The sequence below is a fragment of the Xenopus laevis genome, chromosome 9_10L (assembly GCF_017654675.1).
Source record: "Xenopus laevis strain J_2021 chromosome 9_10L, Xenopus_laevis_v10.1, whole genome shotgun sequence".
NCBI lineage: Eukaryota > Metazoa > Chordata > Amphibia > Anura > Pipidae > Xenopus > Xenopus laevis.
The window spans coordinates 76,229,642-76,253,011 of NC_054387.1; the positions used below are offsets into that span (position 1 = coordinate 76,229,642).

Here is a 23,370-nt window from a genome sequence, read left to right on the forward strand (position 1 = left end):
AATAGGGAACTTGGGTCCCATCCATTCCATTGCAATTAGTTTTATCATATAATACAAGAGTGTTCTATATCTGTGGCATGGTTAGCATTTATCAGTTATGAGAAGTGACATTACACCACTCAATCCCCCTAGACTTCCATCACCCTCCCTCCACTCTCCCCAGTCTCTCCTGTGCTCCTTCACCCCTTTCACTGATGAGGAAGTCTCAAAACTGTTGGCCTCTTCTCACCTTACCACCTGCCCGCTTGATCCTATTCCTTCAAAACTTCTCCACAATGCCAATCCCTGTCTAATCAAAGCCTTAACTCATCTATTTAATGGGAAATGGGAATCTTTCCTTCTCAACTAAAACATGTTCTTGTCATCCTCATTTTGAAAAAAATCCTCTCTTGATCCCTCCAATCTTGATTACCTCTGGCCCATCTCTCTGCTACCTTTCATCTCTAAACTACTTGAGCACCTAGTCTACAACTGACTAATCTAATTGCTCTCTGACCAGGGTCGGACTGGGCCGACGGGCACCGGGAAAAAACCCGGTGGACCCCCGGCTCTTGTGGGCCCTGCCGGGCCCAGGTCCGCACCCACCTGTGGCTATTAATTGTGTGACCCCCTGCAGTGACCACAACTGTGTGGTTGCGCACGGTGCCACGAGCAGACGCACCAGACGCCGGCACTGCAGGGGGGTCCGGTGCGGAACCTTGGGCAGCAGCCCTGGTGGGCCCTGGGCCCCCCCAGTCCGACATTGTCTCTGACAATAACCTGCTGGACCCCCTACAATCTGGTTTTAAGCAACAACACTGCACTGAAACTGCCCTAACCCGAATAACTAATGACCATTTAACAGCTAAAGCCAACAATCACTTCTCACTACTAATACTACTTGATCTCTCCACTGCATTTGACACTGTGGACCATCCTCTTCTTCTCCAGTCCCTCTATTCACTTGGCCTTCTTATTTCACTAATCATTCCTTCAATGTCTCCTACAATAAAGTAGCATCTTCTCCCCTTCCTCTTTCTGTTGGGGTTCCTCAAGGCTCTGTCCTGGGCCCCTTATTATTCTCCCTCTATACTTCCTCCCTTGGCAAACTAATCAACTCGTATGGTTTCCACTACCACCTCTATGCTGATGACACTTAGATCTATCTCTCCTCTCCTGATCTCAACCCAGAACTAACTCGGGTCTCCTCCTGCCTGTCCAATATCTCTACTTGGATGTCGCAAAGCTACCTTAAATTAAACCAATCTAAAACGGAAATGGTTCTCTTCCCTCCAACTAACACCATTAACATCCCAGAAGTATCCATCATAGCTAACAATTTCACTATCACCCCAGACCCTGTGCCTTGGGGTTATCCTAGATTCTGCACTGTCCTTCACTCCTCATATCCAGTCACTTAATAAATCATGTCACTTCCACCTAAGGAACATATCCAAAATACGATCATTTATCACCCATGATGCTGCCAAAATTCTTATTCACTCTCGTCTTGGTCTTGGTCAAACAACCATTTAATTCAATGCACCTGATTGGCCACATAATGGAGGTATAAGTCTGGTAAGCCTAGTCTCCATGGAGGCGGTTAGTTTGCACCAAGTGATGCTAATTTGTCTAATGATAGAGGGAGTTTGGACCACACAGGCAGGGTATTGCTCAGAGAGGATAGGACCAGTTCAAGGTTGTGTGATCTAAAAGTGGCTAGATTAGGGTAGATCCCAAGGTATTTAAACACCTTGACTGTCATTGGGGGGGGTTCCTGCAGTAGGGCAGGAAGGGCTGTTGGATCCACATGTAGAGTAGATTTATGCCAATTTACTTGAAATCCCGAGAGTTTTCTGACATGTATTATAATATTGGCTATTGATGGGGCCTGCATCTGCTAAGTAGGCTAAAAGGTTGTCCATGTAGAGGGATTCTCTTTCCTTCACCAATCCCAGGCGCTAGCTCTCCAGTGTTGGTGCTTACCTGATTAGAATAGAGAAGGGCTCAGTGGCCATGGCAAACAGGTGAGAGTGGGCACCCTTTTCTGGTGCCCCTTTCAAGTGGAAAGGGTTTAGAAGTTATTCCATTTGAGCTGACCTGAGCTATGGGAGCTGAGTAAAGCATACGGATTCCAACTAGCAAAATTGGACCCAAAGCCATCACCCACAGGTAAGGCCACTCCACAGAGTCTGGTTCTGATATAGCAATAACTCAAGGGTTCCCCTGAATCAATATGTGCTGCTGCTTGAAATTTGGAACAGGAGGCAGGAGGAAGACAGTGGTGCTAAGTGCAACTATATGGAAGTGCAAGGAGCGCATGTTGATGCAAGATGGGGTATTTTGTGCTGTTGAATACAGCCAAGCACAGCTGTGTGGTTGTAAATTAGCCCTTAAGTGACATGTGCTAAGTGATATATAGACATACCTATACCATAAGCATTATGCAGACACCCATAAACTCCATTTTAAAAACGATTTCCTTTTTCTTTGTAATAATAAAACAGTAGCTTGTACTAAGATAATAATCGTTATTGGATGCAAAACCAGCCTATTGGGTTTATTTAATATTTACATTTTTAGTTGACTTAAGGTATGGAGATCCAAATTACAGAAAGACCCATTATTCGGAAAACCCCAGGTCCCAGGCATTCTGCATAACAGGTCCCATATCTGTATTGCATTCCCAAAAAGCTGTATAATACGGACATCAGTGGGTTCCTCCTTTTATGTTCCAGTATAATAAATGAAAACCTTTAATGGTAGCTCAGAACCTTTCATAGTGTGACACAAATCAATAGAATAAATGTTTACCTAGTTTTGTAATTATATGTGATACAGAAAGAAACTCTCATCTCACAATGTGTAACAATGAGACAATACGAAAGCAGAATGAATGGCAACTTCCCTGAATAACATTACTCTCAAGCCTGGTGCTGCTGGAACTATCAAAGCTATATTGATTTTATCACTTTAAACTGTGTAGCGTTATGTTCACTGTATTGTGCTATTTTATATTACACCCATTAGGTTGCCTAGTACAAGCCTCTTCATACTAAATAGTGTAGTGTGCACTGTACTGTCTTATATTTGTTTAATCATATTGCCTCATACAAACTATATTGTTACTGTTGTGCATAGTCACTTCATATACGCCTTAGCAAACTGGCTGCTCGTCACTGCAGATCTGGTGCATTTTTATTTATTTTTTTCTGCCTCCAAACACTGGTTAATGTAATGTTTTTACTGCATTATGCCACAGTTGGTTGCATCACTGGGACAGGCTACTAAAGGGCAAGTTGTATCTCAGCATTATGGTTGCAATTAACGCTGCACACTGAAAGTGTTACCATACTAACACAAATTTGGAAATATTGCACCCATACCATACATGTATTGCATTAATAAAAGCTGTATAATACAGACGTCAATGGGTTCCTCATTTTATGTTCTAGTATAATAAATAAAAAGTTAACTCTGCACCTTTCATGGTGTGACACAAATCAATAGAATAAATGTTTACCTATTTTTGCTACTTGCAAGTAATTTGTGGACTCTACAGTTCCGTACATATTGGTGCAAGTTGTGGTGGAAATGACTGAATGTGCACATGAAATTATGCTGGAATTCTGAAATATTTGTGCTCATGGGTGTCAGTAGTCTCTTTAAAGGAACTTCAGTTTTGCTGAAACAAAATCTCCAGCCAAATTTTCCATATCATAAGAGACATTTTTAGTTACACCGTATTTAGCATAATGTTATTTACCAACCTTAATTTTAATAGACCTTAATGAAGAGGGCATGTTTGCAATAACAGCTCATTTCCATATGATTTGTATGACATTTTGCTCTTATATAGCTTGCATTGTGTATAAATGTGATATCACTTCTTTGAACATTACACTGCTTTCTGAGTTTTAACATTTTATGGAGTATTGAATCAACAGGCATAAATACTGTATAGTGTATGCAGACCCTTGAACTGCTGGGGGCTTGGAAGTTAAAGGGGGCCCAGTGTGAAACTAAACATACTTGTTTGTGAAAAATGTCTTAGTCCCAAAGTTTATGGAAGGGGCTTTATAATTTTATGGGGGGCATTGATTGAATTGCGGCAAATTAACAGCCTATGGTTTTTAAGTATTTGAAAGAAGACAAAACACCCTTTAAGAAGCAGATTAATATATACAGGATCATTAATTTTCCATTTGATAGACAGAAAAGTGCCCAAGTGAAGGGTGAGCATGTAGATAAAGAAGAAAGGCTCCCAAGGGATGCTGTAGGATTGCAGATGGTTCATCATGATTTATGTTTTAACCCAATTTGCAATTTGAATTTCTTACCTAGAACTTGCTACCATGACAAGCAGTTTGTAAGAGCTTCAAATACTTTGTAATTCTGTTCATATTTCATTTTACTTAAAGGTTTTTTTTCTTTAGATAACATTTTCATGTCTTTGATATGTTTTCTCCATTGTAGCCGCATTGCAGGAGAAAATGGCTTCCGAGTATGTCCCAGCTTTGTTGGCCATGGAATAGGATCCTTTTTCCATGGACATCCAGAAATATGGCATCATGGTGAGTTCCAGCTAGCAACTTCTTGCAGTTCATAGGTGCAACATTTTATTCAAACAACTCCATTTAAATTAGACTTGCCATAAAATTTGAAGGGATCCTCCACACAAAAATGTGTTTTTTTGCATAATAAAAAACATTGTAATTCTAGAAAACTTTCCAATATTCCTTAATCTTCACTGGCTTTGCAGTAATTTGTAAATGTAACTTCTACTGAAAGCAGCACCTGAATGAATGTTTACATTCTGTGACTCCTGAAATAACGTTGTGGGAGTTTTTAGAGTCAGACCTGGAGAAATGGATCATCAAACACCACATTTAAGTGCAATTACATATACAAAAGGGCTAGTACACCTGTCTTTTCCTGATCTGTAGGGGAATCATAAGATTTTTTTAGTTTGGATGGTCTGTTGAAACTGCCCTTCCAAGGTGCCACACATGCCCCATATGTCAAAAGCTGACATTTTAAGAGCTGAGGTTCCTGTTGTTAAAAGTGGCTTTTGTTGGGTATGCAATTTACACTATACATCAGAGATTACTCCTCTCTGACAATAACCAGATCCTGGGAAAAGAGGAGATCCATGGTAACATTTGCAGCCAATGCTCAACTGCAGCCAGATAGCCAGGATTGCCAAATATCAAAAGAAGGTTGCATACAACTTTAGCTCAGCATTGGGAGATTCTGGCAGGTGTTAAGGATAGGGCCAAGATGTTGGCTGTGCCTCCTTCCAGTCCTACCTTGTGAATCAGAATAACACACAAGGTAGAGGTAGGAGGGGCCTATGTGCCTCCCCCACCCAGCTCTCACCAATCCAACCCTTAGTCAGTGCTGTATTAGTGAAGGGGGCACTCTTTTGTATATTAAGAGCTGGTGACATATGTGTTTATAAGTTGGATATTCTTTAATAGGTGGATGACCCACCATGTGGATGGTCCAGTTTCTCAGATCACACATGTGGCCCTTACATTTGATAAGCTAAGGAGTCCATGCATTTGGACTGATGATCCATGCATGTATTGATGGAGTCATTGGTCCATTCCAGTTTTCAGTCTTGGTCGTTTCTCTTCATTTACTTTTACTTTATAAATCTTATTTAACTGAATTTTCTGTATAAATTTGCTGCATACACCTTTGGTCCCAAATAAATATATAAATACAAATACGTAAAGAATGACACAATGGGAATTAAAAGGTGCTAACAAATGCCTTTGTTTAGCTTTAGGAGCCCATGGTGTCTAATTTAGGCATATATAATGGGCAGCCCACTACTTTCAGTTTATTGTCACTGCAATCTATTCAACTTTCTAACGCAAGAATTATACCTCCTTATTATTAGTTAGATTGCCCCCTCTCTCTCTCAATATCAGTCAGCCAACTTGCTATTCACTGCAACAGTAATTATAACATTTGCCTTCTCTCATTCAAGGCATAACATTCTTCTGTCGACACTTCTAATCTCATACCAGCCACTTGTGATATCTTTATGACTTTCTCATCCTGCAGCCTTAATGCCCTTGCATGACTGGGGCCTTTTAATTAGTACTTCCTATATCTGGTCTTTACTCATCTCCAGTCTGAGCCTATCTCTGTCCTGCTGATGTTTATGAAGGCTTAGCACTGGAATCTTATTAAGAACCATTAAGTGCCACTGGGATAAATATCTATTGCTTACTGTAAAAGAGACAAATATAAGGACCAGTTACAGACTTTTTAAAATATGTAGTAATGGTCAGCTTTTCTCCAGCCAAGGCAGACAGGTGTGTGTATCGGCTAGCTTCTACAACTGCATTTCAACAGCCACAGCCAGGCAGGAAATAGAAAAAAGGCCAAAACCTGCAACCTGTACACTCTGAAATATGCCAGAGGCACTACTGTTAAATGCCATAGACATCATTTAGTGGGCCTGTGTATGGCTTTGTGGGACAATGTGTACTTGAAATCACAGTGCCTAGTCCAGAACTGATAGCAGGAAACCTAGAGAGACAATTACACTTTCTTTTATTAGGCCCAATTTTATTTATGGGTTGACCACCTTTAAGGCTTCAAAATCCTGCAGTGATGTAGATGTGGGTTTCAAATAGGATCTGTGACTTCTGAGGTCTGAATACTCTGAACCATAAGGCCATGGGCTAACAACCTTAGAAGGGTGTTTCACCTTTAATACGTTTTTCAGTCCATGCTTTTTCACCTAGCACAGCAGCAGTAATGGGGTTTCCACTCAATTTGCTTTGTTTTTTGTCTTTTTATTTAAGTTCATGGTCAAAAATAAAAAAGTACCTGAAAAGTAATTATTCCTGTTGTACTGTTTAAAAAAGTGTTACCATGAACTAGCCCATGTGAATGTTATAAAAATATACATAGATTGTGCTTCTTTTTAATTGATTATCTTTCCTTCATTTTGATGCCAAAGACTAAACAGGATTCCAGTTGTCAGCTGAATATGGGATTGGAACCCTGAGCACAGTATTACCCCAAAAATAATGTCGGAAAATGCAACAACAAAAAAATACATAAAAATACTGCCAGAACAGTGTTAAAAGTAATACATCACAGCGCACACATGTTATTTATGCAAATAATTGCTTTAATAATATTATGAGAAGCATTTGAACAGCAATCCTAGCAAACAAAATACTTCTGGGACCCCCCCCCCCTGTAAAACATACATAAGTTAGCTTAGTTACTATCCACTTCTACACATGCATATGAACATTGCACATGGATCTATATACATATGAATGTAAAACAGTGCTTTTACATATACCCAATCAATATATAATGTATTGATCCCATCCCTTTCTCATTACTAGGGATGGGCAAATTCGACCCGTTTCGTTTCGCCAAAAATTGTTTTGAAGCGCGTCTTTTTTTTTTTTTTTTGTGGACGCACAACGCAATAAATGTCTATAGGCGTAATTTTTGAGGCAAAAAAATTCTCCCATCCCTACTCATTACTGCACAGAGGAAACAGATTTTTTTTAAAACATGATGTGGGGATGCCATACAATAATTTATTTGTATTTAAGTGACCAAGTGGACACACCCTAAGCAGCATGGGGAGACATTTTTGGGTTCCAGCCCATAGGTTAATAGGTTAAAAATCCATGTATTTATGTGAACAAGGGGACACACCCTACGTAGTATGGGGACACAATTTTGGGTTCCAACCCATAGCTTAATAGGTGAAACATCCCTGGTCATGCTATATTTTCTGTATCTAAAACTTTCTTTCAAATGCATCTGTTTTTTACCCCAATATTTAGGGGGTTATTCATCAAAGGTCACATTTTAAAGTTTTTTATACCTCGAATGAACTCGCAACTCAATTGGTTTCTAAACTCGAATGAAAAAAACTAGATTCAGCTATTTCAGGGTTAACAACCGCTCAAATTGATTGATTTTTCCTGCAAAACCCGCTGAAAAAAACTCAAACATCATGAAGGCTATTAACATCTTAAAATGGTTCAAGGGATCTCTGCCATTGGCTCCTACATGACCTCAACAGGTTTTAGATGGTATATGTTCGGATTCAAGCTATTTCCGGTTTTGGGGTTTAATAAATCTCGAAAATTTCTAGTTTTTTTTTTTTAATTTGAGTTTTTTTTTAACTTGAAAAATTAATTTTTGACCAAAAGAATAACCTTGAAAACTCAAATTTACACAGAAAACACAATTCGATCCTTAATAAATCTGGACCTTAATCTTATAGCCATATACAACTTTTGTTGCTCTTATACATGTGCCGTGCAGATGAGCCCTTGCCAATATAGACAGCCATTTGTATTTTATGCTAAAGACAGATATAAGAGTGCTTACCTTTACAAAATAATAGCCAATCAACAATTAGCGTTTACTGGCCTGGTGGTATTACAATAAAGTCTGATTGGCTGCAGCTGTTACTGGACTATGACTAATGTTGCTTGTGATTCTGCTTAACCTCTTGTAGTGCTTTACTTACTGATTGTGAAACTGTCACTTACCCTGTGCCCTAATCTGATTACAGTGTATGAACAAGGCAAGATATACCTTTTCCTCTGCTTATTTATATACTTAATATACTGTATATAAAGTGTTTACAGGTGTGTGCCAAGTGAGTTTTGGACTTATTTATTATTTAGGCTGATTAAGCTACAATAACACATTACATAATGGCTTTTTTGATTTATTGATTTAATCATAATAGTCAATGATGAAATGTAACTGAGAAGACATGCAAATACAAGATGAGCCTCGGTATTATATTTGTTAATATTTGCACCATTCCCTCACTTCATTTCCCATCCACAGAGGGTGGCCTAATTGGGCAAAAGACTTGTAGCTAATCCCTGTTCGATTGTAATAACAAACCTCAAATAGTTGTTGCATCCGTAGTATAAACCTAATTACAAGAACATTAAAGCTGTCACTAAATATCAAGCAGTTCCTGGACTAAATGTAATGGTGAGCTAAAAATAAATGTATTCAGCTTTGCCAAATGGAGTGCAGGGCAGGGTACCTTTTAATTGCGTCTCTGTAGTTTCCATCAGTGACAAGGTGCCAGTATTTCAGTATTTGGGCTTATTAAGGGGTGGGGGGAAGGATGTTTTCTTCAGCTTCCATTCAGACTCACTTTTCAGCCAGGAAGTCTTTAACCTTTTCACTCATATTGATACTGACTGCTGTGTTCTTTTGTCCTAACTTTTATGGCAGACTCTGGAGCAAAGAATGTTCTGTGCTGATCTCCTCTTCCACGTATTTTGCCACCAGTATTGGTGTTTTCTTATACTTTGTGTTACAGTCAAAGGGCATAGGCGGAGAGTGTTTTATTCATATTGTACCTGAACCAGTTCGATGTAAAATACCCCAAAACATGTTAGGATAACTGCATCTACAATTTCTTGGATAATACCTCATATACTGGTTATATAAATAAGCCCTGCTCTGTCACTTGTGGGGATTAGCACTGTGCAGAGAGGCCATGGAAGCAGCCAGGTGGCAGCAAATTCAACATTCCAGTCGTCTGTGACCCACCTCTGGGGCAATTGGTTGACCCAAGCTACGGGTCGAGCTGGCAAAGGCAGTTTTTGGTAATTCTTGCCACTTAAAATATAGATCATGCATATTGAGCCTTAAAGGGGAAGGAATGTGTTGTATACATCATTGGTCCCCTGAAAAGGACCCCCTTCCTAACTGCCCCACTCCCTCTATAACTAATAAAAAAAAAAGCACAACAGGATTGGTGGCTGCAAATGTCTGGCCGCTTCACTTCCTGTCCATAGCTCCCTTGTACTGATTGATTATTAGGAGTATGTGCAGTTGAAACCCAATCTGGTTCAATAATAATTAGGCATGGACATGATTGTGGTGGATAAGTGGTATGGTCATGTGTGTTTTTCATTGGGACCCTAGTCTTTTTCTTTGCAGGGGGTTTTGTGAATAATTGGGGCCTCTAGGGGAAAAGGTTCTCCGATCCTAGTAGTATAGGACCCCATGATTCCTGATGGCAGCCCTGCATAGAACAAACTACATGCCAGTACTGGGGCACTATACTGAAAATTATGGATATTATAATTGGTTTGTAGACGCCTCTAATGGATATTTTTTTTTGAAAAAAATAGCAAATTAATAGATTTAACATGATAAATGTTCATATATGCCCTTTTCATGCCATTTTACTTGATATCAGCTAGCACTTTTGTATACCACAAGGACACATCTTAAAAAGAAAGAAGAAAAAGAAACATACTCATCAGTATTTTATTTATTTGACTGACACTATATCTCTACCGTTTTCTGCGTGAGTAGTGCACCAGGCTAAACTTTCCATGACAAAACGTATCTCTTCTTCCTCTTCATTACATCACAGATGACATCCTGTAATTAAAGATTGGGTCATGCAGATGAAATGGTGATGACATGCATGTTAAATTGATCTTTCCAAAAAAAGTCTTATGTGCGTATCAGTTACACTTTCCATCATTTCATAACTGAAGTCCATTATACCTAAGTGATAGTCTAGAAAAGTTAAACTTGGAAAATGCCTGTTTTGCAACATACCTTGCTGTACTACTTAGCTTTTTCTTAGCTCTAAAACATTTTGCCATAGGCTCCTACTGCCCATTTTTGATTTTTAGATTAGAGCTACTAGCTAACCTTATTTGAGATGTGATTCCATGGCTGTAGTTACTGAACCCTGGCACCTAAGTTGACTGCATGACCACAGCAAATAGTAGTATTTGCCACGAATAAGGCATGTAGTATGTGCAGATAGAGGAGCTGAAGTGAAGGATTTTGTTATTGGAGTGACACAGAGAGGAACACACACACCCAAATTGTGTACTGCGTTCTATGCTTAGTGTTCAAGGCATAAACCTTATCTTTATTACTGTAGGCAGAAAATAAATAAGGATTAAAGAGGTTTAGCTGCCTAAAATAAAAAGACTGTCTATATATACAGTACAATTACAAGGGATTTAAATAACACTTTTAAATAACCATACAATACACAAAATATGCAGGGCTACAGTTCTCTGCATAGATCCCAATATATATTTAAAGGCTTACAGAATGCGGGGAGCTGTAGCCGACCTCATCTAATGAAGCTCCCAATGGTGCGAAATGATGATCAAGGATGGATCTCTAAACTGATTGATAAACAAACTTCTCAGTCCTTCAGGACCAGTGACCGACTTTGTATGTAGTAGATCAAAAAAAATCTTTGCATTTTAATATTTATGACATGATTGTTGGATCTCTTGGAGTGTGGACCAAGATTTTGCAATTGATGGTATTCAGCTCCCCGTAGCTTAAGGTTTAGGGCTTGGCACCAAAAACTAGAGCTTTATTGATGAGTTTATTTCACCGCCAACATATTTGGGGGTTCATCTTTAAAGGAGTTGTTCTCCTTTGTGTTAACTGTTATTATGATGTAGAGAGTGATATTCTGAGACAATTTGTAATTGGTTTCCATTTTTTATTATTTGTGGTTTTTTAATTATTTAGCTTTTTATTCAGCAGCTCACCAGTATACAAGCTCTGCAATCCGGTTGCTAGGGTCCAAGTTACCCTAGCAACCATTTATTGATTTGGATAAGAGACTGGAATATAAATATGAGAGGCCTGAATAGAAAGATGAGTAATAAAAAGTAGAAATTACAATACATTTGTAGCCTTACAGAGCATTTCCTTTTTAGGTGGGGTCAGTGACCCCCATTTAAAAACTGTAAAGAGTCAGTAAATAGTTTAAAAACCATAAAAAAAAATAATGAAGACCAATTGAAAAATTGCTTATAATTAGCCTTTCTTTAACATGGTAATTTTATTTTAAAGGTGAACCATCCCTTTAAAGAATGTTCTTTTTTTTCCTTGAACATTTAGCAGTACTATGTCCAGTATTTTTGATTTTTCGGGTTTAAAAAAAGTTGTTGTTTTTTTTTATTATTATTAAAACTTAAATGTTTCAAGATTTATTATAACCTGACCCTGAAAATAGCTCAAATCCAAAAATACACCATCTAAAACCAGTTGAAGTCACATAGAAGTCAATGGCAGAGGTCCTATGAACCATTTGAAGATGTTCATAGCCTTCATGATGTTAGAGTATTTCAATTCAAATTTTTGGCCTATTAACTCCGACTTCAGTGATTCTATTTTTTTACGTTCAAGTTTTTTCTTAAATTAGAAACCATTCGTGTTGTGAGTTCATTCAAGGTCTAAAAAAATCTTACATAACTCTAAAATTTGACCTTTGATAAATAACACCCTTAAAGTACATTTCTTTGGGTTCCCGTCTTGTAGTCTGTTAGTGTTTAAAGAATGTTATTGTCTCAGCATTTGGAACAATAAATAATTTTTAACCTTGAACAAACAGTGGCTTTATTGGGCAATCATACAAAACATGCTTCGGGGGGGGGTCAACCCCTTCATTGGTGATTATCAACCCCTTGATAAAGTGTTTGACCCCAAAAATATGTTGTGTATGATGGCACAATAATGCTACTTTGCAGAAAAGGTTTGTGGTTCAAGCCTGTTTGTTCAACATTATATTTCAGCCCCATGTCCACCCTTCTGGTGTTTATTTACAATATTTCAAAAACAACAGGAGTATGTCTGATGTGTAGTCTGGTAAGCAGGGATCTAACTGAAACCTCATCTTCAATTTATGAAGGGCTTAATGCCTTTTGAAATATTTCCTACTGAAAAAAAGGCTGTTGGTAACTGAGAAGGGCAGTGAGGGCATTTGCAATGGGCCATTTTTCTTTAGAGGAACACTTTGAAAAAACAAAACAAAAATGGCAACATATATTGTGTAACAATTGTTAATTTCAGTATATAAATCATGGATATCCAACCGGTGGCCATTCTGAGAGCTGTTGTAGGAGCTCAGGGTTGTATTTCAGCAATATCGGACACCCTGCAGTTTGTATAACCCTGGTGTGTAAGCATTAGACAATAGAATAAAAAAGAACAGTAAGGCATCCTCGCTGTAATGGTGAATATGTAACTGTACCTGTTCCATTGCAGTAGCAGTATGACACACAGATGCAATCACACACGTTAAGCACTCTAGTGTCAATAATATTGACTTTTCTCCATTTGATTTCAAGGAGCTTTCTGCAAGCTGTATAGGCTTTGTTGGGTACAGAATGTATCCTTATTATAAATGAGACAAAGGGCTTACAGTTAACTAAAAGGAGCATTTGTGTGGGCAGTACAGAAGGCTGCAGATAATCTTAGCAATTACTATTGTGTATATACTCTTTAAAAATGTGGAAAAGCCCAAGAAAGAATACCGTTATACAGTATGTGAATTCATGATGCACTACTGGTATGTCTATTCTGGAATTACTGTTTTGTGAAATGGATAAACACTTCAATGTAATACGAGGTGCCCAGGTCTATTAACCTATGACAATGTAGCAGGTGTCCTATATGACCAAAAGTGTCCAGACACCACAACAAAGTTGTGAACTATATTCAGTTGTAACATTCATTGCTGAGATCCAGAATATTTCCTGCAGTAACATCAGTAAAAGAAGTACTCATAGGGACCATGGGGTATTTTTGGGCAATGAGAGGCAAACTAATCTAACATTGCCATGTTAAATGACAATGGTTGGCAAGAGTTGTTTAGAGGACTCTGGAGTGATAAATGGCATTTCACCTTCTGACACAAAAGTCTGGATGTGACAGATTCTAGAATACTACCTTCCTGAAGGCATACTGCTGACTGTAACAATTGGTGGAGCCTGTCTGGGGCTCTTCCACAGTTTGGGATAGGGCCCCATGGTTCCATTAATTTACAAACCTACAAAGCCATAGCATAAAATGTCTTGACAATTCTGTACCTGCTACTTGGAGCCACCAGCTTGGGAAAGGCTTTTTCCTGTTAATGGTCCCATGTAGCAAGGTCTGTAGAGAATTGGCTTGCTGAAATTGAAATTACCTACAGAGATCCCGGACCTTACCCAATTGAACACCTTCGGGATAAAGTGGAACACCGACTTGAGCTTTTTAGGACATTCACTTTAGTTCACTTTTTCGTCCAACCATTATGAATGTTCTTGCACCTATGTTTCTACACCCCAGGATGAAATATTTAGCTTGCCCAACTGAAAGCCCTCAGGTGACGTTGGAATCTGAGCTTCACCATCATACATTGCTCATATGTTCATACGTGTATCTGGTATACTTTTTGTTAAGCTTAAAAAAACACAATACACAAGAGAAACAGTGACATTTTTTTATTCCAGCTGTATAGCAGCTCCCACTCATTTAAACACAGATAGTTGGTTGCCTATACTATTAACTATTAAACTTCTGTTGTGAGTTCCCGCTAGGAAAATTAAGGAAATATATACAGGCCTGGGGTATATTTTAATCAGTACATCTGCTGAAAATATGTATGGAAAACTGAACACATAAAAGGCACCATCGAACCTCTAGATTATTAATGCAGCAAATCAATAAAGAGCTTTAGTTGGGATCAGCATGACTTGAGTAATCCCCATTATTCCCAACAAACACTGTCATTATAAATATTTATTTCACAGAGCATAGTCTCGTGCACCAAAGAGAAAGAACTAAATAATTCATAAAAATGTCACAAAATATGTTCAAATGTGTATTAACCATTCCTTTATTATTATTTTTTTATTTTGTGATCTAGCTAATAACAACGACATGCCTATGGAAGAAGGAATGGCTTTCACCATAGGTCAGTATATTTCCTTATAATACACAAAAGCCATGAATATCTTGTAAATTATATCCTTATAAACGGTGAGTTCTGGCGTCATCAGTTATAAACGGTGAGTTCTGATGTCATTTCTGTCACATGACTCACTGAAATTTGTGTATTATAATAAATAAAGTACCCCCAGTTGCAAAATATGAGGATATTAGAAGTTACCTCGGAGTTTCATGACCTGTATAAAAACACTCGGCCTTCGGCCTCGTGTTTTTATATGGTCATGAAACTCCTCGGTAACTTATAATATCCTTATATTTTACAAGAGGGGGTACTTTATTCACTATATGTTCCTTTATATTTAACTGCCGCTTGCAATTTGCACACAATTAAACCAGTAATTCAGTAAAAGGAATGTGCTATGAGTACCAACCAGTTGCAGATTCTTACAGCCAATACTGTTTTTTCAATTTTCCAATGCAACTTTTGACACAGTATTCAAAATCACAGTTAGTTTTTATTTGTTAAGTTCAGTATCATCAAAGCAAATATCTGATTGGTTGTTAAGGGTGAGTATTCTGCCATGTCAGCCACTGACACTAAAAAACTACTTTTTAAAATATGAATGTACATTAAGGGGCAGATTTATCAAAGGTTGAAGTGAATTCGAGGGAATTTTTGAAGTAAAAAAATTCGAAATGCGAAGTAATTTTTTGGATACTTCGACCATCGAATAGGATACTACAAATTCAACTTTGAATTCGAAGTACTGTTGAAGGACTGTCTCTCGATTTCAATACTTCGCCAAATTAAACCTGCCAAAGTGCTGTGTTAGCCTATGGGGGCCTTTTAGAGCATACTTCTAGAGTTTTGGGATTTAATCGTTCAATCGAACGATTTTACTTCGACCGCAAGGGGTCAAATTCGGTGAAAAAAACTTCGACTTCAAAGTCAAAGTAAAGACATTAGATGGTCGAATTTCGAAGTATTTATCATTTCGAAATTCGACCCTTGATAAATCTGCCCCTAAAAGTAATTTTTAGTTAAAGTTTTTAAACCTGACTGTTTTGCCAACCTGACTGTCCCATCTCAGCCTGTTAGTTAAAGTTTCTAATGCTAACGGACTCCTGCTGCACAAATATGGCAGCCCCCTCATAGAGGAACATGGGGCATCAGACAGATAATGTAAAAGCATTCTGCAAATACTTTATGGCAAAACTATAAGTAGCTTTCAAAGCCAATATTATGATAGATGTAAAAAAGAGTTTAATTTCTGGTGTCAGTATCTCTTTAAGGCCTATGATCTGGGTGGCTGCAGGAAGCTTCCTATTACTGCCACTGGAAAGTGTAGCGAAGGGATCGGTGCCCCCCCCCCCCCATTTGAAAGCTGGAAAGAGTCAGAAGAAAAAGGCAAATAATTAAAAAACTTTAAAGAATAAAAAATGAAGGTCAGTTAAAAAATCATTCTATAATATACTAGGGGGCACATTTACTAAGCTTGAGTGAAGGATTCGAATATAAAAAACTTCGAATTTCGAAGTTTTTTTTGGGGTACTTCGCCCATCGAATAGGCTACTTCGACTTTGTTTCGAACGATTCGAACTAAAAATTGTTCGACCATTCGATACTCGAAGTACTGTCTCTTTAAAAAAAACTTTGACTATATACTTCGCCACTTTAAACCTACCGAGCTACAATGTTAGTCTATGGGGACCTTCCCCATAAGTTTTCTAAACTATTTCTGATCGAAGGAAAATCGTTCGATCGATGGACTAAAATCCTTCGAATCGAACGATTTTTCCTTCAATCGATCGATCAAAGTATTTGCGGTAAATCCTTCGACTTCGATGTTCGAAGTCGAAGGATTTTACTTTGTTGGTCGAATATCGAGGGTTAATTAACCCTCGATATTCAACCCTTAGTAAATGTGCCCCTAAATGTTAAAGGTGAACCACCCCTTTAATGAAACTCAGGGATTCTGCTCAGAAGAGGCAAAGATAAGAAATGTATCAACTAATGTATCAATGTAGAATAATTTACAGAGTCGCAGACCCCCCCCCCCGCTTTAGCAAGACATAAGAAGGTGAAAAATGTAACTTTAATTTTTTTTTTAAAAAAAAAAAATAATGAAGACCAACTGAAAAGTTGCTTAGAACTGGCCATTCTATAACATTAAGGGGCAGATGTATTAAGGTTTGAGTTGTGTTTTGCACAAATTAGAGTTTTTGAGTAAAACATTTTTCGGGTTAGAAATACACCATCCAAGATCTGTTGAAGTCATGAACTTGATAAGGGGTTCAACACCCGAAACTTCTTGTGTGATTAAATGCACTTTGCAGTAAATTGCTGCTTGGGCTTGTTCCTTCCTTAAAGAGATACTGACACCAGAAATTAAACTCTTTACATCATAATATTGCCTTTGAAAGCTACTTATAACTTTGCCATAAAGTATTTGAACAGTGCTTTTACATTACCTGTCTGATGCCCCATGTTCCTTTATGAGGGGGCTGCCATATCAACATGACCTATAAGTAACTTTTAATATACTTTCATATTTTAAAAAGTAGTTTGTTAGTATCAATTTAACAATGCTGTAGTTGCAAGGTTAAGATGAGCTTGAGATCCTGCATTCAGTAACTTGCAGTAACATCTGCAATGACTACCCTGTTAGATGCAACAGTGCATCAATGCATGGTTGTGCAAATCTACTCACTGAGTTACTTACCTTAATTTACCATTGACCAGTACATAAGTCAAACATCCTCTTCATATACACCAGCAAACACTTACTTTGCCTATCCAGCAGATTTATTAGGATAAAAAGTAATCTTTACATAGCAGGTGCTTCAAAAGGACATAACTAAAGAATCTGTTGGTGTGCAGATGATTCCATTATGAGATATAGAAGGGGCAGATTTAGTAAGGTTTGAGTGAATTTTCGAAGTACAAAAAGCTTCGAATTTTTTGAATACTTTGACCATCGAATAGGATACTACTACTTCGAATTTACTTCGAATCGAAGTAAAAATCGTTCGACTATTTGACCATTCGATAATTGAAAAAAAACTTCGACTTCAATACTTCGCCAACTTAAACCTGCCGAAGTACTATGTTAGCCTATGGTGACCTTCCAGAGCAATTTTCTATGTTTTTGGCATTCAAAGGAAAATTGTACAATCGTATGATCGTAGTACAATCGGAATACGATCGCATGATGCTAAAAATCCTATGAATTTGACTTCGAATTTTGTAGGATTCAATTTGATGGTCGAATTTCAAAGTATTTTACACTTCGAAATTTGACCCTTGATAAATCTGCCCCATAGCTTTAGAAATACCGTTCCATAAGTGGCAAATGTTCCTGTTAATTCCTTCTTGGCTATGTATGCAAAATAAAATTATTTTGTGAGACATATTAAACGTTTGTGCTCTTTTTTTGAAAACTGTGTGCTCAGGTCATAATTACAATTGTTTACACACAAAATTCTTTATATGCACCACAATTTGTTATGTGCTCTAGCCTCAAAAGTTGCATGCGCATGTACAGGTACACACCTTAAAGGGAACATTGCTCAGAGGGTCCCAGTTATTAGACAATTGGTTACAAGGGGCAGAGGGCCATGCCAACAAGTAAAATGGAGAACAATTAAAAACAAATTAATTGCTCACACTTGACCACGCCCTGTAAAGCCCCATTATGTCAAAACCCCACCTATGATCAACCCAAACCCCTGCCCACTCTTGGCAAGAGCCAGGCTCTTCTTGACTCATAAATCATAGTTTTGCATCTCTTGGGGCCACCTCTGCTACAGGGCCCTGACCGTACCCCCTGTGATTGTAGCGCTGTATAATGGCACAAGTCCCAAAGCTGTGAACTTGTATAAAGGACATGGTATTCCAAAGTATCTAATATCCATAGTTTATGACAAAAGGGAACATAGGGGAAATTGTAATAAAATTTGCAAAGAGAATAAATTTGAGAATAAAAATTCTCAATATTCTTCATTAGACTTTTATTGTATTGTGAATCTTAATTGCACATTGCAAACCTTTAACATCTACTTGAAGGTGGCGTAAACATTTCTTTGCAAAGGCAAAATTGTTTACTTTCAGAACATTTATTCACATTGTGAACAATTATTGCATTAGCGAACAATATTACATTCCCCCAATGTAATACTACACATATTTCAGAGAATGATCTAGCACAATTTATATTTAGAAGGATGTATTTTACAGGATATTTATTGCTCTTGTGTATTGTTTTTTGGATTAGAGAGGTTCTTTATAAATAGGGCAAAGGAGAAAACATTAAGAAAGTGGGATTGGAATGAAACATTTCTGTGGAAATTTTATTAATAATTATAATTGAGAAATATATTTTTTGACCATTTTTCCAACATAGGCTTTATGGCTTGTCGCACACGTGGGGGCAGATTTATCAAGGGTCGAATTTCGAAGTTAAAAATACTTCGAAATTCGACCATCAAATTGAAATACTTCGACTTCGACAGTTTTTTTTTCATCAAATTTGGGTATCCTGCGGTCGAAGTAAAATCGAATCGAAGGATTTACTTTGACTTCCAAAAACGTAGAAAAATGCTCTAGATAGAAGGCACTTTGACAGGTTTAATTTGGCGAAGTATTGAAGTTGAAGTTTTTTTAAAGAGACAGTACTTAGATTATTGAATGGTCAAACGATTTTACTTCAAATATAAGTCGAAGACGTAGTATCCTATTCGATGGTCGAAGTATCCAAAAAATTACTTCGAATTTCGAATTTTTTTACTTCGGAAATTCCCTCGAATTCACTTCGACCCTTGATAAATCTGTGGTGTTTATGTCAGACACTAAAACAGACCATGTCACCTGTCACTGACTTTAAATCTGCCCTACACTGCTTGCATAGGTGGATTTTCACTTGCTTAAATCCATATATACCAGTGGTATCAGGCAGAATTCCAGTGGAGAAAATATTGTGGGGCCTCTTTACTAAAATTCTGAGTTGCTTTTTTTTTAAAAAAAGAAATCCTATTTTTTTCTCTCTAAAAATGTATTTCTAAAAAAAATATATTTTGATTTATCAAGTATGAAAACCACAAAACGTTTCCAAGTAAAAGCAGTAGAAGCCCCATAGATGTCAGGAATTCTATTGGCCTTTTTTTAACCATTCAAACTTTTTTAGAGGTATTCGTGTTTTTTTTCTGCACATTTTAGATTTGTATATTTTAATAACATTCAGGCCTATCGTGATTTTAGACAAATAATTTGGGTTTCAAAAAGCTCTCATTTCACAAAAATGTAACCTTTAATTTATTAAAGGTCTCACAGAGGCCAATTTAAGCCTAAATGTTAATACTGCTGGAAATAATAGCTGCCATATCTGAATTGTCAGTAAAACCAGCAGTATAGCCTCTTCTTACAGGGATTGATCCACTTACAATTACCAAATAATGTGTTGTAGATACATTTTAAAAGTTTTTTCGCTCCTGTGGTCAGTGACCCTCATTTGAAAACTGGAAAGAACCAAAAGGACAAAGAACAATCTATGTAAAAAATGAAGACCAATTAAGAAATTTGCTAAAAATAGGACATGCTATCTTAATGGTTTAACTCCACTTTTAAGGGTCAGTAAAATGCCTGCTTCAAAATTACAGACTGCTGGCCACTTATGCAAAGCTTAGAGGGAGTCAAAGGCATAGAGTTTGGGGTAAAACACAATAGTCTGATAAATTGTGGCTGTATGTAAATGCCACTACAGGAGAATGCTGGTCATGGTGTTCAGCCTATATCTTTCCCCAGCAGTACAATGCACAGTGTGAGCCATACAGACCATTGCCATCCCTGGAATCTGCTGGCTTAGAAATCTACATACATACATACTTTATGAAGTGTGGTGTGGAAAAAACTATATTGGCACAAAAAGTTGTAACAGCACTGCTGGCTCAGGAATGAGCTGAATGTTGCAGGTATTCCCTGCAGCCCCTTTCCTTTGCATTGGTGGCACATCTGAAAACATTTACCAAAGGGGAAGTCACCAGCTTGAAAACTGAAGCCCATACCTTGTGATATTTGACCTTCCACTCCTCCAATAAACTATCTGTGTCAGAGCAAAAACAAGGCCCCCCTTATACTTGTGTTTTCTCAACATCTGTGACACATAATTAACCCCTTAACAACAAAGAGGCCCTGACAACGTTACAGCAAGCAGCGAGGTGTTGACAAATAAGGAATTAGTTCCATTAGTTCCGCAGGGGAAGCTGCACCGGGTTCACTCTTATTTTTTTTTTTTTTTTTTTTTATTCTCCTTGAATTTAGTTTTTGGATGTATAATTGCATGTTCTTTCCTTTTAATGACAATGGGGTACATTTACTAAGGGTCAAAGTGAATTTTCGAAGTTTAAAACTTTCGACTTCGAAAATCGTCTCGACTGTCTCAAAAAAGTTCAACTTCGACACTTCGCCACTTTAAACCTGGTGAATTGCTATGTTAGCCTATGGGGACCTCCTAGAATTTATAGCCAACATTTGGCTACATTTTTAGAAGTCGAAGTAAAATAGTTCACTCAAACTTCGATCGAATATGGGCAAATTCGATTTACAAAAACTTCGACGTTGAATATGCAATTTGATGGTCGAATTTCAACGTTTTTTCACTTCGAAATTCAACCCTTGATAAATCTGCCCATTGTTACTTATAGAGATGGAATGAAACCAAATCAGCTTGTGGGTAATATTCCTTTACTAAGCAGCTTCTTCATTAGACCTAGGGGCATCAGTATTTCTCACTCTTTCTATTTCAGAACCAATTATTATGGAAGGATCCCCTGATTTTAAAATCCTCAAGGACAAATGGACAGCAGTGTCAGTAGACAATAAAAGGTAATGCCTATTAACCCAAACTTCCCGATCACTTTTATATTGGCGTGGGGGGCACTTGCTGCACACTAAAGTCTTTTGGCTGCAGGGTTGATTTGCTGCTGTGTCAGAGGGTGTTTCTCCTGGGGGAGGTGGGGGCACACACAAGTTCAAAAGACACATATCCTATCCTATATCCTATATAATCCTATCCTATATAATAAAGTTGAAGTGTCTCTGCGTCCAGTCCCTGTGTCCGTGGGATTGCGCTACTGCGGCATGTGCCCCACCGCTACTGCGCATGAGACCCACAGACCGTCTCTGGCGGCCTATGTTCTAGTGGCCGTTAATTTAACGGGCTTAATGTCTAGTTTGTATATAAATTGCTTGACATGATAAAGTTGAAGTGTCTCTGCGTCCAGTCCCTGTGTCCCTGGGATTGCGCTACTGCGCATGTGCCCCACGGACAGTCTCTGGCGGCCTATGTTCTAGCGCCCATTAATTTAACGGGCTTAATGTCTAGTTTGTATATAAATTGCTTTACATGATTCATATATACACCACGAATGACCATTTTGCAGTTCATCAGATGTTGTGCAACTGCAACTTTCATCGTTTAATGGGGCTGTGGGGGAGATTTATTTTTTATTTTTTTGTAGTATCTCTACAAGTGGAGACTTCCATTCCTGATTTGTTCCCACCCTCTGTCCATATTGAACTCCAGCCTTCCTCCCATGCCTGGTGCATTCTGCATCTCAAACCCCCCTCCCTCAAACAAAAATGCCCCCCTCCTAGTGCAACAAGCTCTTGCGTTGTATTTCTTATTTATGTAGTGCTGCCGCTTGCTGACCTCTTACCCCCCTCCTAATATCTGCCAAATCGATATATTTCAGGTCGGCCCAGTGTGAGCATACCATTGTAATTACATCAGGGGGAGCGGAAATCCTCACTAAACTGCCACAAGAGGAATAGACCGACCGAGCAGAGCAAGAGAGGCTGAAACCTCCCTCTGAAATGCCCGAAAACACTGGCGCAAACACTGGCTGTTTGGTGATAACAGGGCACCCACAGCTGGGCACTCACTGATTCCTACAAGCCTCGCCCAATCGGATAAATTGATATATATAAATATATTTATTTGCTGGGATAAAATAAAACAGCCTTCCAGTTCAATGAATACACCAACCATCCAGTCGGAGTAGAGGCAGGTGGCACTTCCCTGGGCATTTGAGGGAAAAGATTATTGGTGGCGCACACTCCAACCCCAGCATTAATATATGTGACACTGGGAAGCGCAAGGCTGCACCTCTAAGTGCCTCTGGGAAATATAATTAAACCAAACATTTCTACTCCCAGAAAGATGACTTTTATATATATATATATATATATATATATATATATATATATATATATATATATATATATATATATATATATATATATATATATTACTTTTATTCCTATTAAATACGAGGTTGTACAACCCTTGTGCAGCAATCTACACTTATTTCTACGTATGATTGTACATATGCACCGTGTGCAATGTGTGTAGTTATGTGTCACATTAATACTATACATGTAGCAATGTGCAGAATGTCTAATCGTGTGTGTGTTTTTAAAGATACGTCTCATCTATTTGTGTTTATTAACAATGGAGTTGTTTTGTTCATAAAAGTCCAAAAACCTGAATGGCATAGTGTATACATACATACATACATATATACATACATACTTATTATACATACATACATACATATATATACATACAAACATATATATATATATATATATAT

General features: G+C 37.9%; 1 protein-coding gene across 4 annotated transcripts in view; it reads left to right on the forward strand.

Annotated features, from left to right (window-relative positions):
* The window catches only part of metap1d.L (methionyl aminopeptidase type 1D (mitochondrial) L homeolog), a 97,801-nt gene extending 74,827 nt beyond the window's left edge, over nt 1-22,974 (forward strand). For 3 of the 4 annotated variants that reach the window (XM_018235902.2, XM_018235903.2, XM_018235905.2), the window contains 4 exons: nt 4,456-4,553; nt 14,699-14,746; nt 21,523-21,601; nt 22,471-22,974. In XM_018235902.2, coding sequence (XP_018091391.1) covers nt 4,456-4,553; nt 14,699-14,746; nt 21,523-21,601; nt 22,471-22,549 — 304 coding nt within the window. In that variant the 3' untranslated portion in view covers nt 22,550-22,974. The remainder of the gene's footprint in view (nt 1-4,455; nt 4,554-14,698; nt 14,747-21,522; nt 21,602-22,470) is intronic. The other variant, XM_018235904.2, reaches the window with a different exon arrangement.
* The last annotated feature ends 396 nt before the right edge of the window (nt 22,975-23,370 follow it).